Consider the following 19,136-nt stretch of genomic DNA (forward strand, 5'->3'; position numbering starts at 1 on the left):
AAATGAGAGCGGGGCCTGAGCCCTGTGCAGGTAGGGGCTGGGTGCTGCCCCCCAGTAACATCCCACGGGGGCAGCTTGCTGTCCCTCCACGGAAAGCGAAGGCAACGCCATGCCCCAGCAGAACACAGGGAAATGAATAAACCACGTGCCAGGCAGGCAGCACGAGCAGCACTTTAATCAGGTCAAATGAAATTTAAGATAAGCTAGATATGAATCAAGCCTTTTTTTTTTTTTAATATCCTATTAACAGATCACGAATGGCTCAGCTCCAGAATATGAGTAAGAAAAGAAGTGGAGTGCTCTGCAAGCACGAGGAGACCCGTCTCACCCTGCTCCCCTCTGCTCGGCACAGCCTGGCTCCCGGTGCAGGTCCCATGGGGATGTACACGTCTGAGCGCTCACCTGCCCCATTACCAAGTGCCAGAGCTTTTAGACTTGCTCACAGAGCTCCCCCCACCTTGGGCAGCCGCAAGGACCCAGCAGCATTAATTCACCATCATTAACAACTCCTGGAAGGTCTCAGAAAGTGGGGACAAACGCAGCAAGCTGAGCTGGGGTGGCACAGGACCACCAGCAGACCATCAGGAGCACAGCACCAGGCAAACAGGACCGTACCACCGCTCTCGCTGGATACGCAGCCCCCAGCACCCCACCCACTAATTAAACAAAGAAGGGAACAGCAGCTTCCCCCGTCGAACTGTTCCCATGTCCTCCAGCTCAGGGATTTGTGCCACGGCAGCACAGATGTGTTGGGAGGCTTCAACAGACCCTGCAGGAATGGGGTAAGGCACGGGATTCGTAAACCTAAAAGATTTTGCAGGCCCATCTTCTACTCAGACAACCTGCCCTTTGAAAGCTGGAGCGCCTCGTAAAATCTGGGTCACTTCTGAGAGATTATTTTGGAACAGTGGAAAATTGTTTTGACAACTTCAAACCTGTGGCTTTTTTTTTTTTTTTTTTGGAATAAAGTGCTCTGGAATGACTTTTTGTCTTTATGATCTACTGAAGAGAAATCCAAGGTAAGACCCAAACAAGACGCCCCAAATGGTTCGTGACAGAGCTCCGTGCACTCGCCCCCACGCAGCCGGTAAGGTCTCACCCAGGCCAGCACTGTCAGAACTGATTAACTGTATCCCTTAAGTCATCCCCTGTCTCACAATGCTCCTAATTTAAGCCAAAAAAAGAGGGATTTCCAGCCCAGCAGACAGAACTCCGCGGAGAATCTTTCCCATCCAGGGAATTGCTGATGTCCTGCGTAATAAACGGGAATGAGAAAATATTTGTGTTACAATGGAGCATGAAGGGGGTGGACCAGAACTGCTGTCCCATAAGTGGGGACACATCTGGGGACGTGGGTCTGGGTGGCAGCAGTGACGTGTCAGAGTACTGGTGTCACCAGGATTCAGCACCATCTCCTCCCTCTCCCCACCATTCCTCTTTCAGGAGAGATTCACCAAGCTCCATTGCCGTGATTTCTCCAAAGCGCAGCCCAAACAGCACAAGGCAAGGCTGTGATGGGTGCCTGGGGGGTACAAGCCCACCCCACAGGCAGGGGATGGCCCAAAGCCCCTCTGGGGACCACAACAACCCCGCTTGCACCAGGAGCACCGCAGTCCCATGGGTGCTCCGTGGGCACCCACACCCTGTGAGACCCTCTCCACACAGCTCCTAGGGCTCTGCGGAGCAGGATGACGGCAGACGGAGCCGGTGATAATTTCATTTCCCTTGCAGATGAGGCCCTGCTCTCTCCCCAGGCACCTCATCAGCAGAGCACCAGTCCCTACAGGGCTCAGCACCACCCCCTCGCCCAGCGAGCCCCAGGAGCAAATATTCCCATCCTGCAGGGAGCCCTGACCAGTGCTATTTTCCTACCACCTCGTTGCAGGCAATCGAGCCGACAGGTTTGCTTATTAATGACGTTATTAACTATTAATAACAGCAACAACTTGCTTTTCCAGCAAACCTGGTTCCCCGAGACCCCACAGGTGCCATTCGCTGCAGGCTGGCTCCATGCGGACATCCACCTGCACCGCCAGGCGCTGCTCAGGAGGGGATGCTTTATAGGGCCGCTGTCCATGGGAGAAAGGGGCTTTGTGGGGCTGGGCAGAAAGAATAGGTGCGAGATGTCTCTGCCCTTACCCGGATGACCTAACGGAGTGGTTCCCCACCATCTCCCCAACCCCCTTGTCCCACCTTGACCCCATCAAGGCTTTCCCACCCCATAGACATCATGGTGCAGGGACCGGACCTTCCCAGCTCAGATCCTGTTCAGACAGGGAGACGATGCCAGGTTGAGCAGCAGCCAGCCCAAATCCACGCTTTTTGGCAATACACCGACTGTTTTGCTGCATTTAAATAGTCCTGAAAGCACTCCTGACCTTAACAGCCCCATTCCCCCGCACAGCTGCTTTTGAACCACACCATGCTGCACCAAAGCTAAACCAAGTTAAAAGCAATTAAAAGCGTAAGACCAATTAAAAACTAGACCAAAGCCTCCCCAGGGATTTCAGTTAAGGCTGGTGAAAGCCCCATAAAGCAAAGCCGTGGGGTTGGCAGGTTCCCCTGCAGACCAGGGCACAGCCGTCCCCCAGGTGCTGTGCCTCAGTTTCCCCACTCACCTCCTACAGCTTTGGCTTGGATCAGGGCGGTCACTGGCTCCCCGGAGGGTGCTCAGCCCCTGCAGCACCCAGGTGCCTGCACCTCCTCTGCTAGAAGTCCTGCAGCGAGCAGAGCAAGAGCCATTATGAAAGGTGCTGCTGGAAATATTTCCCCCACGCCCTTAATGGGGCTGTTTGCACTGAGAGGTGACCGACGGGCTGCAGGTCAGGGGACGGACACAGGGCCGGGGTTTTGCACTCACTTCTCTCCCTCTCTACCCGCTTTACAAGAAAGCAGAAGTAAAAGTGAGCCCACATGCTGCCCTGAGACCTGCACATAGACCAGCGCCCCTGCAGCATGAGGGCTTTAAGGACAGCACGTTACAGCCAGGAGAAATCCCCGTTCCAGCTGCCCCTACAAGCCCCAAAACACTGCCCAACTTCACCGTGCCTCGGTTTCCCCAAGTACACCCTAAGGAACACCAACACATCGCTGTCCCAGCCTGGATCCCCCCGTGTCCCTACCTGGTCCCCTCAAAGAGAGCGATGCTGGCCCTGCGAAGGAAAAGCAGGATCCAGCAGGATCCAGCCCCGCTTTCATTAATTTCTGTTGAATAATTAAACCCTGGGAAGTTAATACTTTCTACTTAAAAACTCAAACTGCAGTGTTTGTAATTACCATTTTATTGAATCATTAAAAATTAAAGGGCATCCCGAGGTTGCTGTTAGTGCGAGAGCTGCGCTCAGCCCCGCGGAGGAGGGAAGGGAGCTCCTTTTCTCGTGCCGGAGCCCGGCAGTGGATGGCATTGGTGCTCCATGGGGCAGGTTTTGGGGACCAGCAGACACAGGAGGAACAGCCCCCAAAAAGCTGGGGTCCCAGCTGCAAGCGCAGCTCAGCTTGGGGCTGGTCCTGAGCTGTGCCTGGGACCCAGAAGGGTCCAGACCCCAGGATGCGGGACCCCAAACCACCACCCATATCCCTGCAGGGCCAACTCACCGAGGCAGCCGTGGTGACCCCACACCATTCCTCCTCTCGCAGCCAGGCTTTGGGGCTCTCCCAGATCCCCCACCTGCAGCAGCACAGCCCCAGTCCCCCCAGCAGCCCTTTATAGGCTCCAGCTGCTCCCACCCACCTGCACCGTGCCTGGGCTCAGCCACCCCATGCTGGGAGCCCTGGGAACAGGCAGCGAGGGCAGAAAGGTGCTTTTAGGGCCGTAGCTATGAGAAATCCTCCTTCCTTCCCCCCTAGGAGCTGCGTGCTCCTATCCCTGCCCCATTAATTTATCCCATAACAGAGACGTTCAGGCTCAGGATTTGGAGCCAGAGCACCCCCAGCCCTGCAGAGGCGGCGGTGGGAGGACAGGCCGATGGGGATGTCCCATCCCCAGTGTTCCCTGTCCCCAGGGAAGCTCCCTGCAGACAACCCGCAGCTGGAGATGTTGGCATGGCAGCGGGCAGAGCCCTGTGCACCCACCTGGGAGCGCACCGAGGCATCCCGGGGTGTCCCCAGGGCGTCCCGCTGAGGACACCTCCCCTTGCAAAGGAGAGGATTTGACCTCCCTTGTTTTCCCCGAGCCCTTTTGTGACTATTTTGGGAAGCCAAACAACCACAGAACCCAAACAGGAGGTGCTTTATTGGCTCTGGGTGGGGAGGAAGAGCTGTTCAGTGCGATCCACGTCGCGGCACCGCTGCCAAGCCAAGGGCACCCCCGGCCCCTCCTGCCGGCCCCGCTGGCCCCTGCCTGGCCCTGCTCTTCCCTCCCTGTCTCCGTGTAATTTCTCCCCGGAGGCAGCTGCGTTTCCACCCTCGGCCACTTCAAGGCTCACCTTTCTGCACAATTTGCAGTCCTCAGCATCAGCAAGCCGCGTGGCCCTGGAGCATCCAGCAGACCTTTCCCCCTCCAGCCCACGCTGCTCCAGTTTGGGATGCTCAGCCCCCAGTTTGGGGTCTGCCTTACTCCACTTTGCGCCCCCCCCCAGCCCCAAGTATCCCATTTTGGCGGATGCAGCGGGGGCTCAGCCCCGCTCTGCAGCACCCCTCTGTCCCATCCGTCCCTATGGACCAGCACCATCCCCACCGTACAGGTCCAGCCCCAGCAGGATGGTCCCTGAGCCCCCAACTCGTTTCCATGGCAGCTCAACTGGCTCATCGGTTTCCATGGCAATGAGGTTTTTCCCTCCCCATCCTCGGTGCTGGGCAGTTCCCGGGGCTTCCCATGGCAGCTCCCCCCTAATTCGGGACCCCCAGGTCCCCCAGCAGTTCTGCCCAGCAAGCAAACCAGTACAACCAGTGCATTCCCTGCACGGGCAGCCTCTGGCTTCTGGATGCGGGACCCAAGCCTGCTGCGAGCACGGGGGACTCTCTCCTAACTCACTGGGTGACAACACCAATTTTTCTCCCTTCTGCCACCCCCTCACACCCATCCCTGGTGATTTCCTGCTGCCGGCGGCTGGAGCTGTGGCTGCGGATGCCTGCCAGGTACTTGGCTCTCCCTCGAACTGAAAGGAGCTGCCTCTTAAAGCATCCCTCCGGTTGCAGGAGGAGGCGAGCTTTGTAAAAATGATGCATGGCAGATGCAGATTAATTTTATTTCACAGTCCTGTGGAGGATTTTGAGCTAGTCACCGATAGGGGACTAAAAATACCGCTGGGGTCCTCAAGTTTCTATTTGCCTGTTCAGCGGTGCTTATTATGGTGTTTTCCTAAACACCAGCCGAAATCACATCCAGGAGAGCAGAGAGAGACCCGGTGGGATGGCAGGAGCTGGGGTGGAGCAGCACCGAGCACCGGCTGCATGTGGGGTGGCTGGAGGATGGCAAATAGCATCACAGCAAACACGCTTTCATTTCACATCACCCACGAGATCCACGGCACAAACCTCTGCAGCTTCGGATAAAGCTGAGCCGTGGAGTAAGGAGCATCAGCCTGGATTTGCCGGGCTCCTAAAAATTGGTCGTAACAATTCATGGGACTGCTGCGGCAAGTTTGGGGTCTTTGGGGTATTTAATAGAGCTTTGCCCAACCTGCTTTGATATGTCCTTGGCAGAGGCACCCTACACATCCTGTGGGGTCAGCCCTTGGGGGAAATATTCGCAGCCTCTCCTGAAGGCAAATCGCGTGCTCTTCCCCAGGGCACCAGCAGCATCTTTCACTTTTGGGGTGTTCCCTCCCCTGTTTCACCCATGGTGCTTTTGGATCTGGGTCTGGGCTTGGTCCTGAGCTGCCTCTGGGGTCCGGAGGGGTCCAGACCCCAACAACAGGGAACGGCAGAGAAGGAGGGGAGGTGTGCTCCTTAACCCCGCTGAGACAAAGCCGTCGCTGGAGGACGCTGCTTAATTAACGTGCTCAGAAAAAACATGTCAGAAAAAGGAGAGCAAGCAGACGTTTTCATTCAGGCTCCTTTCAGCATAAAACAGTAGTGGAGGAGGATTAAAAAAAAAAGTCAATGAAATCCCCCTACAGTTTAATCCTTGGGAAGGAAGCCGCACTACTCTGAGCACACCCCAGCCGTGCAAAAATTCAGCATCCTGGGAAAAGAGCCAACGGTGCAGCCGAGGGGTGCCATCCGCTGCCCACCACCACCCCGGGAGCAGCACCTCGGGGGGACCAGACCTCGGAGGGACCCTTTTGGGATCCCCGCTCCCCTGGGGCTGTGCCCGGCGCTGCCCGTGCTCGGTGGCTGCGTAGCTCCACGTCCCCGGCTTTCCTAATGAAGCTAACGGAGATAGCGAGGCTGTTGCTCGGGGTGGAAAGATGATTAACCACTGTAATCCCAATTACAGCTTTTAATTGGGATTAATCCGTGGAGTCAATTAAGCGTGGAAATGCGTTGCCTCCCACATTTCTTTTATGAACGGTTTGCTCCCCGGCCTGGTCCAGAGCCACAGCTGGGAGGGAAGAGGGCTCACTTCTCCTGCCTAAGGACACAAAAACTGCCAGGAGCAGGGCCACCAGCAGGGCCACCCAGCAGGGTTCCTCATTTATCCCCCAGCAGCTGCTCTTTTATTTATTTTTTTTTCCTCCTAGAAGTGGATGGGGCCAGGTTTGCAGAAATAAAACCAAGGTGGCAGATCAGGCAGCTGCTCCCACCGCCCCGCGCCCAGCACGACAGCCAACAGCGCTGCTGGCAGTTCCTATTATTTTTCTCTGCACTCTCATGAAAATTAATTAATTCAATTAATTGATTAAATAAACAAACCCCCCACGCTCGATGACACCGAGCCAGCTGCGCCCTGTGGCGAGCTGCAGGAACATCACCCGCTCCCGGGCTGACATGCTAAGAAATGCCTTGGAGAGGGCTCGAGGACATGAAATTGGGGGAATTTAGGAACAAATCAGGCCTGGCGAGTGAGGGGCTGCAATGCAACGCTCAGCAAAAAACCCAAATAGTTGTATTTTCATGCAAGTTGCGAAGCCTTCACTCATTTCTCAGAGATGCCGTCGGATGCTCCGAATCCTCGGATGAAAGGAACCAAATCAGGGCAGATTGTTATTTCCTGTCTTTGGGCTTGTATTTATAGAAAGGCTGATAGGTCTGGTGGCTCTCCTTAAACAAGCACAAGCTAAAAATAAGCCACTGTTTCATTCTGGCCTCCACCAGGAGCTGGACGTGAGACGTGAGAGGCGCTGGCGCGGTGGCTGTGGGGTCCCCAGGGGACGGAGAGGAAGAGGCTGGCGGCGGCTCTGCGGGGAGGTGGGGCTCGGATCCCGGCTGCTTTCCTCCACCGTCGTAGGGACAGGAGCAAAATGCTCCGAGCCCCTTTTCTCCTGGCTTTCCAAAGCCAGCACTCGGCAGCGGGGGCATCGTCAATGCATTTTGTCCACCTTTTCAGGCAGCAGCGGCACCTGCGCTGTGTGGCCATGACGTGGGATCACACCCCACAGAAACACCTAACCCCCCCCCCAAAATCCTCCTCCAGCTCTCCCCATCCTCCCAAACTTCATTTTTACCTCCTTTCCAGAAAATCTGGGTGCCGGGGCCGGACTGCAGCAGTGCCCAGGCTAGGGATGCTCCAGCCCCCCCGCAGGTGCTGGTGGCAGAAGCTGCAGCCTCAGCACTTCTGCTCCGCGCTCTCAACGGGTCGTGGTATTTCTTTGCCTGCCTGGGGAACGGTATTGAACAGTCCCTATCTCTCCTGAGAAAGTATTGAGCTGGAGTTTTAATGGCTTTCCATTAACAAGGCACAATAGGTGTCACTGGGAATTATTGCTTGATCTGATAAGAAAGGGAACACTCAGTCCCGTGGCTTCAAAAGGGGTTTTCACCCCCCCTCCCCAAATTCTTTCTTCCAGAGGAGGAAAAAAAAAAAAAGGAAAAAGAAAAAAGGCAAAAGATTTCACTGCTCTTTTAACTCGGTAAGGCTGAGGACAGATTTTCAATTTGTTAACTTTCTTTATGGCTCTGGGTTTGCCAAAAGGAGCAAGAGATGAGGGGAAGAGACAGGAGATTAAATACACGAGTTTATTTCGGGAAGGCCTTCTAAAGGAGGGGGAAAAAAAGAAATTGTAAAAAGCAAAAGCAAAAAAATAATTAAAAAAACAATAAAGGCATGACACCGGGGAGACAGGACTCAATTAAAGCAAGACCTTGAGATACACGAGCCAGCAGTCCGGACCGTGGGTCCATTAGACATCCCTGTCAGACACCGTGCTGTGGTTAACGGAGCCGTGTGGCAGCTAGATCCATCACCTGGGGAAATAAACAACGGTGCTTACATCTTCAGCAGCTTCTTGATCTAGCGATAAACCCATAAGGGGAAATAAATGGGCTTCTCTTTCCCCGGCCTGTCCACACCGGGATGCAATTTGCCATTTTACCCGGGCTGCTGATAAGCAGGGGATTGGGAGGGAAAAGCCGCTTAACGATTTCCTAATAAAGCCCGAGATAAGAGCGGAGCAGCCCTATTACCTCCGTCCCGGTGTGATTTACAGCCCAGACAGCTGCTCCGTGCGGCCTAGCATCGGCGGGACGCGGGGCTGCTGGGGAGAGGCGCCCGCTCTGCAGCCCTGCGGGATGCTGCTTGGGGACATCAGGACAGGCACGGCCAGCCTCATCCCCCAAAATTATCCCTGTGGCCATGGAGGTGAAACCCAAAGCTCTCACTGAACCCCAGCAGCCTGCTGTATAGGGGCAGGCACCTGCAGCTGGGTGGGAATCGGGTCCCCGTGCCAGGCTCAGCACCCCGGATCAGACCCCGCTGTGCCTGCTCCAGGTTTTAGGTGAACGGCCCTGTCCACCAGCAGCCGGGCGAGCAGCTCTCAGCTCCTCACGTGATTTTTAATTGTTTGATTTTATTCACGGTTTCGACAGTTTCTCTTCCCCCCACCCCACCTGCCCATCCCGCTGGGGATTTATTCTTTGTAATTAGCTGCGGTAATTAGAATCCCTTTCATACGGCAGCGCTTCAGCTTCCCTTTAGATCTCTTCCATGTTCCTGCTCGGTAAAATGTGAAGTTAATGCCTGGGTCAGGCTCAGGTCTCCCACCCAGATGGAAACGTGTCCTGGCCAGGAGAGTGGGGTGAGCTCTGTAGGGCCACGGGATGCTGCAGCGACATCTCAGGCACAGCCGGGACCAGAAACCCCAGCAGGCAGAGAAACGGCAGCACTTTGTGGTGATGCAGCCCCTTTTTCTAGCCATCTCCCCTGCAAAAAGAGGCTTTTCTCCATGCAGCATCCACCCCCAGGGTGACACCAGGAAGGGGTGACAGCTGGCGGGGCTGATGGATAACAGCGGAGCATCGCCGAGACCATCACCCAAATGCAGATGCTGGCCCCAGATCCCCGCAGGTCCCTGACAGGTCGTTATTTACCGTGACAGCGGCTGAGGTGAGCGAGCCACCTTTTATTTCAGCTCGGAGAAAACGGTCCTGACAGCGGGTAATTGGGGCTGTGCAGCACGAGGCAGGTGCCCAGCCGCCAAGAGGTGAAGGCTGCTTTAAAAGCAGCTGAGCAGAAAGCGCAGCGAGGGCTGCCCTGGGAGCTGACGTGCAAAGAGAGCTGTCCTGAGCCAGGTTTGGGATCCGGAGCTCTAAATCTCCCTCGAATCCTCATAAATCAGTCTTATTTGGTCCTTACAGCCGGGAGCTGGATCACCATCACCGCCTGCTTGCCAAGCAGCAGCCTGGGCGATAGCTTGGGAGCCTTTGCAAGGTGCTGCCTTGAGCCCTGGATGAAAGGTGCCACGGAAAGGCACAGAAGATTGCCGCTCAGCTCTGCGGGGAGAGGCTCTCTCGGCTTTTATTTATACACACGCTTGCCGCAAGACACAAAAATTACTTAATCAATCCTTTCCCTTGTCGGCGTCGCTGGCTGGCTGGAGGCTGCCTGTGCAATTTCGCGCTGAAGCTGACAAATTGCTCCAGGATAACGGCGATGACTCCAGCTCTCGCCTCGCCTGGGTCGACAAGCACCGCACGGTGCCCCCTGCCCGGGCTGGAACGGGGGTGGCGAGAGCAGCGTTGTGCCAAAACGGGGCTCGCACTCATCCTGCTTGCTCCAGCGGTCACCTCGAGCCAGGCGGGGACAATGCTCCCCGGTGCTACCGCCAGCAGGGGCTGTCACCGCAGCCCGGCTCTCCGCCTGGGACGGGAGTTATTCCACGCAGGGAAGGGCTGGGAGTGAGTTTTTCTGGGATGTCAGAGCCTCGATCTCCAGCGCTTCTGAGCGGAACGAGGGCTGAGCACCAACCCCGCAGCACCAGAGGCTCACCTCCCTCTGGTGAGCAACCCTTCAAAACCACACCGGACTCCGCAGCCAGCGCTAAGGCAGCAAGAGGGCAGCCAGGAGAGGAACAGAAGCAGCACTGGGCTCGTCTCTGAAGCGAGGCTGATGACAAGCACGAAGAGAAGGTAAAGAAGCGAAGATGCTGCTTGGAAGATCTTTGCCCAGAGCTCACCTCCTCCTGCAGCTGCCCCGGGGCTGCAGCGTTTGGGGCTGCAGACACAGCGCTGCTCTTACACCTTCTCCCCCAGCTTCAGCCCGTGCCAATATTTCATCCCGGCTGCTGCAGCACCTCTTCCTTCCTGCCCCGCTCAGACAAAGAGCAAACGGGGAGCTGTGCCCCCACGGGCTGGGGCTTGGGGGTCCCAGGAGGGTTGAGACGTGCACCCTGGCGAGGTGGAGAGCGGCACCAGGGAGGGACCCCCAAGAGCAGCATCCTCTGCAGAGCCCCCCCACAGGGCTGCACTCCCCAGCCTCAGCCTTGATTCCTGGGGGGCACCACGGGCTCAGTCCCCCTTGAATCCACCGAACGCAGCCCCCGTCCTCAGGCTTCATCCTCCCCGGCCAAGGCAGGCACCGGCAGCCCCCTGCAGCCCCCCCGAGCAGCCCAATAACTCCTCGCAGAAGGGCTGGGTGTTGTTTCCCCTTTAATTTACCACTTGTCAGGGAGGGAGTGGTTAAAAAATAAATAAATAAAACAACCTCGGATGCTTCAAGAGGATGAAAACCCTGAAACTGCAGTCTGCTGGTGGCTCATCCCCCTCGCCAGAAGAGGGGAAGGTGCCCCCCCTCCCCGAGCCCCCTTTTTCTGCCACCCTGCCCCAGCCCCAACACGGTCCGGGTGGGTTCGGATGCGGACGGGCGATGCGGACGGGCGATGCGCCTCGAGAAGAAAACGAAACCAAACGTCAGGACACGGTCATTCACAGCCGGCTGGTAGACGAAACAACCCACGAGAGCCTGGCACCACCGGCTCAGCGCGCGTCCTGCCGGGAGGGATCCATCCTGCTCCCCGGCTGTTGCCGAAGCTTTGAGACCAAGCCCCCGGCTGCAGCACGTGGCCGAGTCACACGCAGTCCCTGCACAGAGCCACTTGTCCTTCGCGGTAGTCGCGGCAGGGGCAGAGGCGCCGGTACTTGGAGTTGTGGCCGGCGCAGCTGAAGAGCAGCGGCTCCTTCTGGAGGTAGCACTCGTGGACGTTCTCGGCCACCGCCGGGTAGAGATGGTTCATCTCGTACTCCGTGCTGTCGCAGGTGATGCTGAGCCTGGGAAAGAAGATAAAAAACATGGGGCGGCTTCGGTGCCCCCTCTCCGGGTGGGGAGGCTGCCTGGTGCTTTGCTACAGGGTCTTTAATTCTCTGTCCGTCCTCCCTGGGGTGTTCCCTGGGTGAGCTTTGGGCTCTTTGCTGGTTGCAGGAACCATCAGCACTACGCTTGGCGCCTTGATGTGGTTGCCAGCCACCAGCCCAAAACAGCACACAACCGAACCGTGCAACCCGAGGACCGCCCCACACCTCATGCAGGCCGTAGATGGAGGACTCAGGGAATCACGGGCAAAATCCCACTAAAACCCCTTACATCCCCCCTGGACCAAGGGGGCCGCCTGCTCCCTGCAGGCACCGTCCCCTGGGGGTGCACCTGAGTCAATGCACACCCTGGTGTCCCCTGCTAGCCCGGAGCAGCAAAATGAAGACGGGAACCCACAAAGACCCCAAGGAGCAGCAGGACCCCAGCTTTGCCCTGCTCCAGGCTCGTGTCTGGGGGAGCTCCAGCACCGGAGCTGCCCCTGCTCCGTGCCCCTCCAGCCCCCCGAGCCCACCCGCGGCTCCCCCAGGGCTCCAGGCACCGGGGCACGGGGCGAAACGCGCGCCCCGGCTCTAATTCGTCACATAAAACTGTCACCAGGCCTCAAATTGCCTGCCTGGCCGGCGTGACGGAAATGGTAATACTTGCATCTTAATTGTCCACGCAGCAGCACGGAGCCCGGTGGCAGATTTATACTCTATTAAAACTTCACTGCTGTGTGTTCAAAAGGCAGTTTTATGGAGAAAGACGTAAAAAAAAAGACAGAAAGGGAGCGAGCACGCGGGAGGCAGAGAGAAGCGGGGTGGGAGAGGGATGGTGCCATGCCTGGATGTGCCAGCGCTGCTTTGGGAAGGACAAAACCGTTCAGCTTTTGGGGTTTTAGGGGGGAGGACAAGGGGACAACGGGCGCTGGGGGTGCAGGACAAAGCGTCCAGCCCTGGGGAACGGGGGAGCATCTCCGGCAGCCCCCCCAGGGTGTCACCACGCTGTGCCGAGGAGGACACGACTTACTGGAGGAACACCTCCTTCTTGTTGAGGAACCTGAAGAAGGTGGGCTCGCAGACCAGCCCGCGCCGCCGGCACGTCTCGGTGCAGGCGTGCCGCGTCTCCGACACCCACACCTGCAGCGAGTCCACCGGGGGCCAGGCGCGGGGGTCCCGGCGGGCGCTGGGGGACCACACCAGGTGGGTGGCGTTGGGGGACAGGGCCAGCACGCTCGGGGGACTTTGCATAGCAGGGCTCTTGGTCCTGGGAGGCGGAGGAGGAGACGTCGTGGTGCAGAAATCCTAGGAGGGAAGGCGACAGGTCAGTGCCCGAAGGGAAAGGGTGGGGTGGTGGGGATGGGGGCACGGCAGGACGCTCGGGCTGCTGGTGTGGTTCCACCGGTTGAGGACTCCTGCCCTGCCCGCATGGACGGTATTTCCTGCTGGGGAGATGAAGGTGGCAGCCAGCCCTTCCTCTCCCAGTGCTGCCTTAAGCTCTGCAGCAGAGAAGTCCTCCCCCTGCCTCGTCCCCGCACCCCCAGCCTCCCTCCGGCAGGCCCCGAGCATCTTCGGTGTGTGACAAATCTCCTGCGCCCAGCTCCTGGTGTCCCCCCCGGGAGCCTGCATGGGCTAGGGGTCCCTTCCCCAGCAGAACAGGGACGGTGCCCGACCTGGTGCTGAATGTAGGCGTGGATCCGCTCCAGCATCCCCTCGCAGGTGTACTCGTAAGGCAGGTAAGGGTCCACCTGTGCAGGGGAAGAGCAGAGCGCTGCAGCAAGAGGGAAAAGCTCGCCCGTCCCAGCCATCTCCGGGAGCATTTCCCCACAGGAGCAGCGGGGAAATCCAGTGTAAACATAATCCCCGTTGCTGGCCAAGAGAGTAATACTCCTGTCCCTCCATCTACCACCAGAGCAGAAGGGTATGGAAGAAAATCATCCAGTTCCTGAATGAATTCATCTCCTTTTCCTAAAAATAGCAAGTACCACGCAAGGGCACCGCAGGAATCAGACCCCTTCCAGGGCTGGGACCTCAACTCGGAAATCTTGAGTCCAATTTGGAAGAAAACTAGGACTGCAAACACCTAGGACTGCAAAAACTTGGCAAGCAACGAAGTGTTTGAGAGAAAGAGGGTGAAGGATTAACTGGGGTTTGACCCACACTTTGGTTAAAATGAAGTCACCCTGCTCTACTGTCTTTTTTTTTTTGGAACTGCAAAATAAAATCAGTTTAATGCAATAAGTCACTTCCAAATGAAAGCTTGAACACTTCCAGCCCAACAAAGTTTCCAGGAGCTCAGTAGATTTGCTCCACCCCAGTTTCCCACCCAAATAAATTTCAGGGGCATTTCCCTGGCCCCCTGGAGATGCCGGTGGCCGGCGTGTCGGACACAGGGACACAGGGGGACCGTGGGACGGGTCCTCACCCCGCGACGGAGCAAACGCCTCCCACAGCCCCGTCCTGCTGTTTGTGCAGAGCCAGCAGCACTCCGGTGTATTTTTAGCGTGGGTTATGAAACGCTGCTGCTCTTCGCTCGCTTTTCCACATCGCGCCTCCCTCCCCCAGAGCTGCCCTCGCATCCCGGTGTGGAAATCAGCTCCCCCCTCTGCATCCCGGCCCCGCAGCACCCCCAGCCCCTGTGGGGGTCACCTAACCCCCCCCCCCCCCCCCGTGGGGTTTGGTGTGGGAAGGGGCTGGTGCTGGAGCCCCCCCTTCCCCTGCGCATCTCTGCTGAGCTTCGTGCGAAGGATGGATTAGAAGCAAAAATACCCCAAAGATAGTTCAGCCGGAAAACGCTGCTTCTCCTATTTCTGCACATCCAAAATAGCTGTCTCCTTTGAAGTACCTGTCAAAGCCGAGCTCAAAAGGCTCAGCCTGCCAAGAAGATCCCTCTAAGCATCTCCCCACCATAAATATCCCACCTGAGATCTCGGCAAGGCTGGAAATCGCAGCCGCTCTGTCTCATTACAGGTGTGCAGCGTAATCGGGGCTGACACCTTGGCAGGCACAGATCCTGCCTCCGAATTAGCGTTGAGTTAACCGGGGCCGAGTCCTTCACAGAGCACGGCGCTGCTGCATGAAGCCCGAGCAGGGCTGGGGGCTGTCTGGAGTGGATTTGGGGCTGCCAGGTGCAGATGTAGGGCTGCTTGGAGTGGATTTGGGGCTGCCCAGCTACAAAGCATCACCAGCGCTGTGCTCACAGCAGTGACGCTGGGGAGCTTTGCTCAGGACGCTGCTGTGCAGACAAAACCTGTAAAACAGCCTCATCCCCCCCAACACACCACGCCTGCGGGGCACGGTGTGACCGATGGGATGCAACCCCCCCACAGCGTGCCCACCACCCCGGGGTTACCCCAAAAGCTCTCGCTGCCCCTGCCTCCCCTCACCCACGCTCGTTAAAATTCAGCTCCCGCCACTGGAACTGCAGGAAAATGCCAATTTTGGGAAGATAATTGTTTAATTAAAACCTGACAGGCTTGGCCTCCCCTTGACAGCCGCGGCGTTAATGCTGCTCCCCGCGCCGGGAGCTCGGGCTCTCCCCTGGGGGATGCTCCGAGATGAAGGCAGGCAGGGCTGGGGGGGTTCACCCCATCACCCCCACCTCACAGCACGAGGTTTGGGGGCCACAGGGGTCCCGCTGGGGATGGGTTCTGCAACCCTTTCCTGCACACATCGCTGGGGAACCCAGGGCCGGAGCAAGGCACGAAGGCACTCTGGGGTTTTTACAGTCCCGCTCTGGAATCCCAGAGCTGGAGGCAGGAATAAGCCTCCTTGGGTCCAAAGGGAACAAAAGAGAAAAAAATAAATCCAAACGTCACCAGAGAAATAAGTAGAAAAGTAATGCAATTGTCTGCCAGCACGTAGCAGCAGGCTGGGAACGCTTTAACCAGCTATTTTGGCGGTGATGTTTAATACGCCACTCTTTCAAGCATAGTCTGAAATGTATAATTTTCCATTATATTCCTGTATGTTTGACTTTAATATAATGAAGCCTTCTCCCTTCGCTACACCAGAATATTGGGTCTATTAAATTGCTTGCGCGGGAACTGTTTTTGACAAGGGAAAAAGCTGAAGGCCAAGGAAATGACCGCGCATGGAAACCTCTCCCCTCCTTGTCCCCAGCCCTTGGCTGAGAGCTACAGCTCGTCGCAGGGACACCTCTCCAAGGGGCAATTTGTCTCGTGTTTTTCTCTCTCCTGGGCCTCCTGGGCAGCAGTTTGCTGCCTGGTTTATATGGGTTTGGTGCTGCAATGCTCCGAGTCCTCCTTACAGCCAGGCCAGGGATGGGAGCAATGGGGGGAGCACAAAGCGGCTCCACCGTGGGACAAGCTCCGCGGGGGCCACCCGCAGCGGGTGCTGCCTCTTGCAAAGACACATTGCAAACCTGAGCCACATCCGAGCCCCGGTTCAAACCTCTGGCAAGAAGGAAAAAGTTTTTTTTTCTTCCAGCAAGCCTCGGCTGGCTCCCAGAGAAGGACGCCTGCTGCATCTCAACTCCGCTATTTGCAGGGCATGCAGACCCAGTGGGCCAGTGCAGCTTCGCTGTCTTGGGATTGCTGCCATCTCCCCGCTGCTGGCAGCAGCTCCCAAGCCCCTCGAAGGGTCCCAGCACCCCTGGGTGCCAGCACCCCCCATGAAGCCTCCTGTGGAGGCGCGTCACAGGAGACACCTCGCAGCTTCCCCAGCTTCACCTCTGGAAAATGTTTTACCGACACCTGCCTTGAAGCTGCAAAGCCAAAGGTGCGTGACGAGTGATTTTTCAGTGTCACGGTGGGAAAAAAAAAAAGGGGGAAAAAAATAAAATCAGTTTCAGGTCGGATTTCAATTTCCAGCGTTTCCACCCATCAAGGAGAAAAATGTGTTGTTTCAGGTCAGGCAATCTGTTTTGTTTGGTGAGGCAAAGGGAAATGCATCATTTTGGATCTAAGCCTCCCTTTCAATAAACGAGCGGGGCATTTTCAGACAAAGCCATGCAGATGGGAAACCAAAACACATCATCTCATTTCGGTAATGTTGAAATGAAATGTTTCCAGTGAAAAAGAAATATAAATTGATGGCCATTATTCTGAAAGACAAATTTGCCAAATATTCGGATGACACAACATCCCATTTTGCCTTGGGGAGAAAAGGAGCCAGGAAAACTGTTCCTCCTACCTGGCTGAGAGCAGCAGCACCGAACCGCCCGCTCCTGCCGCTAAGACATTTGTTTTCATTTCCTGCTGTAACAAACATTACTTTAAAGACAAGATACCAAGGGATTCCTGAAGCCAAAGCCCATAATGGGGCTTTTAAACCTGTGAGGTAGGTCAATTTTAGACTTAATTGCCTTGACAGCGTCTCTAGTATAGCAGACCTTTCTATTTAACAAACAAACAAAAAAAAAGCAGTTGCTCACGCTCGGTCCCTGCTCTGCTTCCAGAGGATTTATAGATCATAAAAAAAAACCCCAAACACAAACCAGCAGAGGTGTGTTGTGGGATTATCCCAGCACCCTTCTTGGCGGACAGGAGGGCCTCCTTGGTTTTGGGAGGCAGCCTGAGCTTCTGTCCCTGCTCCCCTTCAAGATTGAATTTAATAGGACCATGAAGCCATTATTTCCAGCGTGGGTGCCACGCTGTAACGGGGAAGGCACAAAAAACCCCACGCAGTGCCCAGCCCCATGGCCCCGGCACCCCGACGCTGCCCGTCAGGCCCAGCCTCGTGCCCACGTTTTCTGTGCTCCCCTGCCTCCCACCAGCTGCTCGGCAACGTAAGAAATGTTAATTAAGGGAGGGAGGAAGGGTGCGTTGTGACTGCACCGCAACTGCATTTGCATGAACAGCTGACGTGGGAACGGGGAGAGAACTGGTGATGGGAACTCATCAACTCATCAGCCTGCAGCAGAACTTCCCCAAATCCTTTTTTTTTTTAATTTTTAAATCCTGGACTTGCCATTAAACTTCTAAATTACCCGGTCCATTTTCAATCCATATTTCAACATGACACAGCTGCCCAGGGACCGGGTCACCCCAAAAAGCCAACATTTCCTCCACACTTCATTCTAATTCTCCCTTGTTTTATGCCCCTGATGGCAGGGCAGCCCCGGACACCTCTATTTTCTTTCTCCAACGCCTCTCCCCCTCTCCTGCACACCCTCGAGCATCTCCCCGAGCAGATGGCGCCGGGTCGCTCGCTGCCGCTGGCGCACGCCGACAGCTGGCCCGGCGGCACGGCAGCAGGGATGGAATTATTTTTAATTTCATTTTAATCGAGATCCCGTAATGCATGCGCAAAAGGACAAAATGTTTTCCTAAGTCGGTTTTGTTCCTTCTTTGCAGACTCTTAGGGAAAATGAGGGAGATGAAGAGCCGTGACGGTCACCGGTGGCTGCGGTGACACGGTGACAGAGCCGGGCAGTGACTGCGTTGGCTGGCCGAGGTCCCCAGGCTGGCACAGGCACTGGTGCCTCTCGTGCAGGGACAGGCAGCGATGACAGGGACCTTTCCTGTGTTTTCAGCCCTGGTAAGACCAAGAGGCTGGATTTCTTGGATTTTTACCAGCACGTCTGTCTGCTTTGTGTTAAGCCAGGAGGAGCAAAGACACACGTTTCTGCTGGTGACCTCGCCAACACGCAGGGGACCTGCAAAGCCTGCGGTCACCCCCTGGCCAGCATCACCCCCAGCACCCTCCAAAATCCCACCCCGGGGGCCCCAATGCCGAGCCTCATCTCAGCAGCACATCGTTATCACAAGGGGATGGTTCATTGTAATCAAAGCAAGTCGCGAGCGATCGGAGACCAGCACTTCTCCCCCTCCAGGAAAACCAACTTTATGAATTCGGAAAGGCTCCAGCCCCAGCTCAGGAGGCAAATAATTGCAGCAGTGTGGTTCAGTGCCGCTGCAGTGGGGGCTCTGCCTTCCTGCAGGACCCCTCGTGCTCCCCTCTCTCTTTCCTGCCCTTCGTCCTTTACAGAGGCTAATCCTGGGGCTGTTCCTATCGACCTGCTTGACCCCAACAAAGAGCTGAATGGGGGAACAGCAGGCGCAGAGGGCTGCAGCTCCCAGGGAGATGCTCTCTGGGTTTCCCTGCTTGATGCCAAGTAACACCACTGCTGTGCATCTCCAGCCACCCCCTGGTCCCAAACCTCATCTCCCTCACCCCAGCACCGCCTGGCTCCATCAGACCCGCACCACCACAAGCAGCACCGCGAGCTGCCCTGCAGCCGCAGAGGGAGCAGGCTGCAGGAGGTCAGGGCTGCTGCCTTGCACATGCAAATAATCCCAGAGGGGAAGCCAGGAGGGAAAAGCACCTCGTGCTCGAAAGGGAGAGCCAGCCACCAGCACCACCGCTGCTCTAAATCCTACAAACCACTGGTGATCACCCCAGCCCTTTCTCCGAGACTCACCTGGGTCCTCATGATTGCTTTGATGGCAGCTTCGAACTCCTCGGAGTTATTGTAGTCGACAGTCCACACGTGGGGCTTCCCAATGAAGTCCTCGGCGTATGGGTGCTGGGAGGACACCTACAACGCAACAACATGAGATGGTTTTTTT

General features: G+C 56.6%; 1 protein-coding gene and 1 long non-coding RNA gene across 2 annotated transcripts in view; both read right to left on the reverse strand.

The window, feature by feature from the left end:
- Positions 1–805: 805 nt before the first annotated feature.
- Positions 806–4,829, reverse strand: LOC106034840 (uncharacterized). Its single transcript, XR_001206349.3, has 3 exons — positions 4,425–4,829; positions 2,619–2,717; positions 806–1,251 (listed from the first exon to the last, which is right to left on the reverse strand). It is a non-coding gene; the product is annotated as an uncharacterized lncRNA (long non-coding RNA).
- Positions 4,830–8,044: 3,215 nt separating this feature from the next.
- Positions 8,045–19,136, reverse strand: part of MGAT5B (alpha-1,6-mannosylglycoprotein 6-beta-N-acetylglucosaminyltransferase B) — a 60,324-nt gene continuing 49,232 nt past the window's right edge. The window contains exons 14-17 of the mRNA XM_048064530.2: positions 18,989–19,105; positions 13,278–13,352; positions 12,635–12,909; positions 8,045–11,583 (exon numbers count right to left, since the gene is read on the reverse strand). Of these exons, the coding sequence (XP_047920487.1) occupies positions 11,385–11,583; positions 12,635–12,909; positions 13,278–13,352; positions 18,989–19,105 (666 nt within the window). The 3' untranslated portion in view covers positions 8,045–11,384. The remainder of the gene's footprint in view (positions 11,584–12,634; positions 12,910–13,277; positions 13,353–18,988; positions 19,106–19,136) is intronic.

This window comes from Anser cygnoides, chromosome 19, assembly GCF_040182565.1.
Source record: "Anser cygnoides isolate HZ-2024a breed goose chromosome 19, Taihu_goose_T2T_genome, whole genome shotgun sequence".
NCBI classification, from domain to species: Eukaryota; Metazoa; Chordata; class Aves; order Anseriformes; family Anatidae; genus Anser; species Anser cygnoides.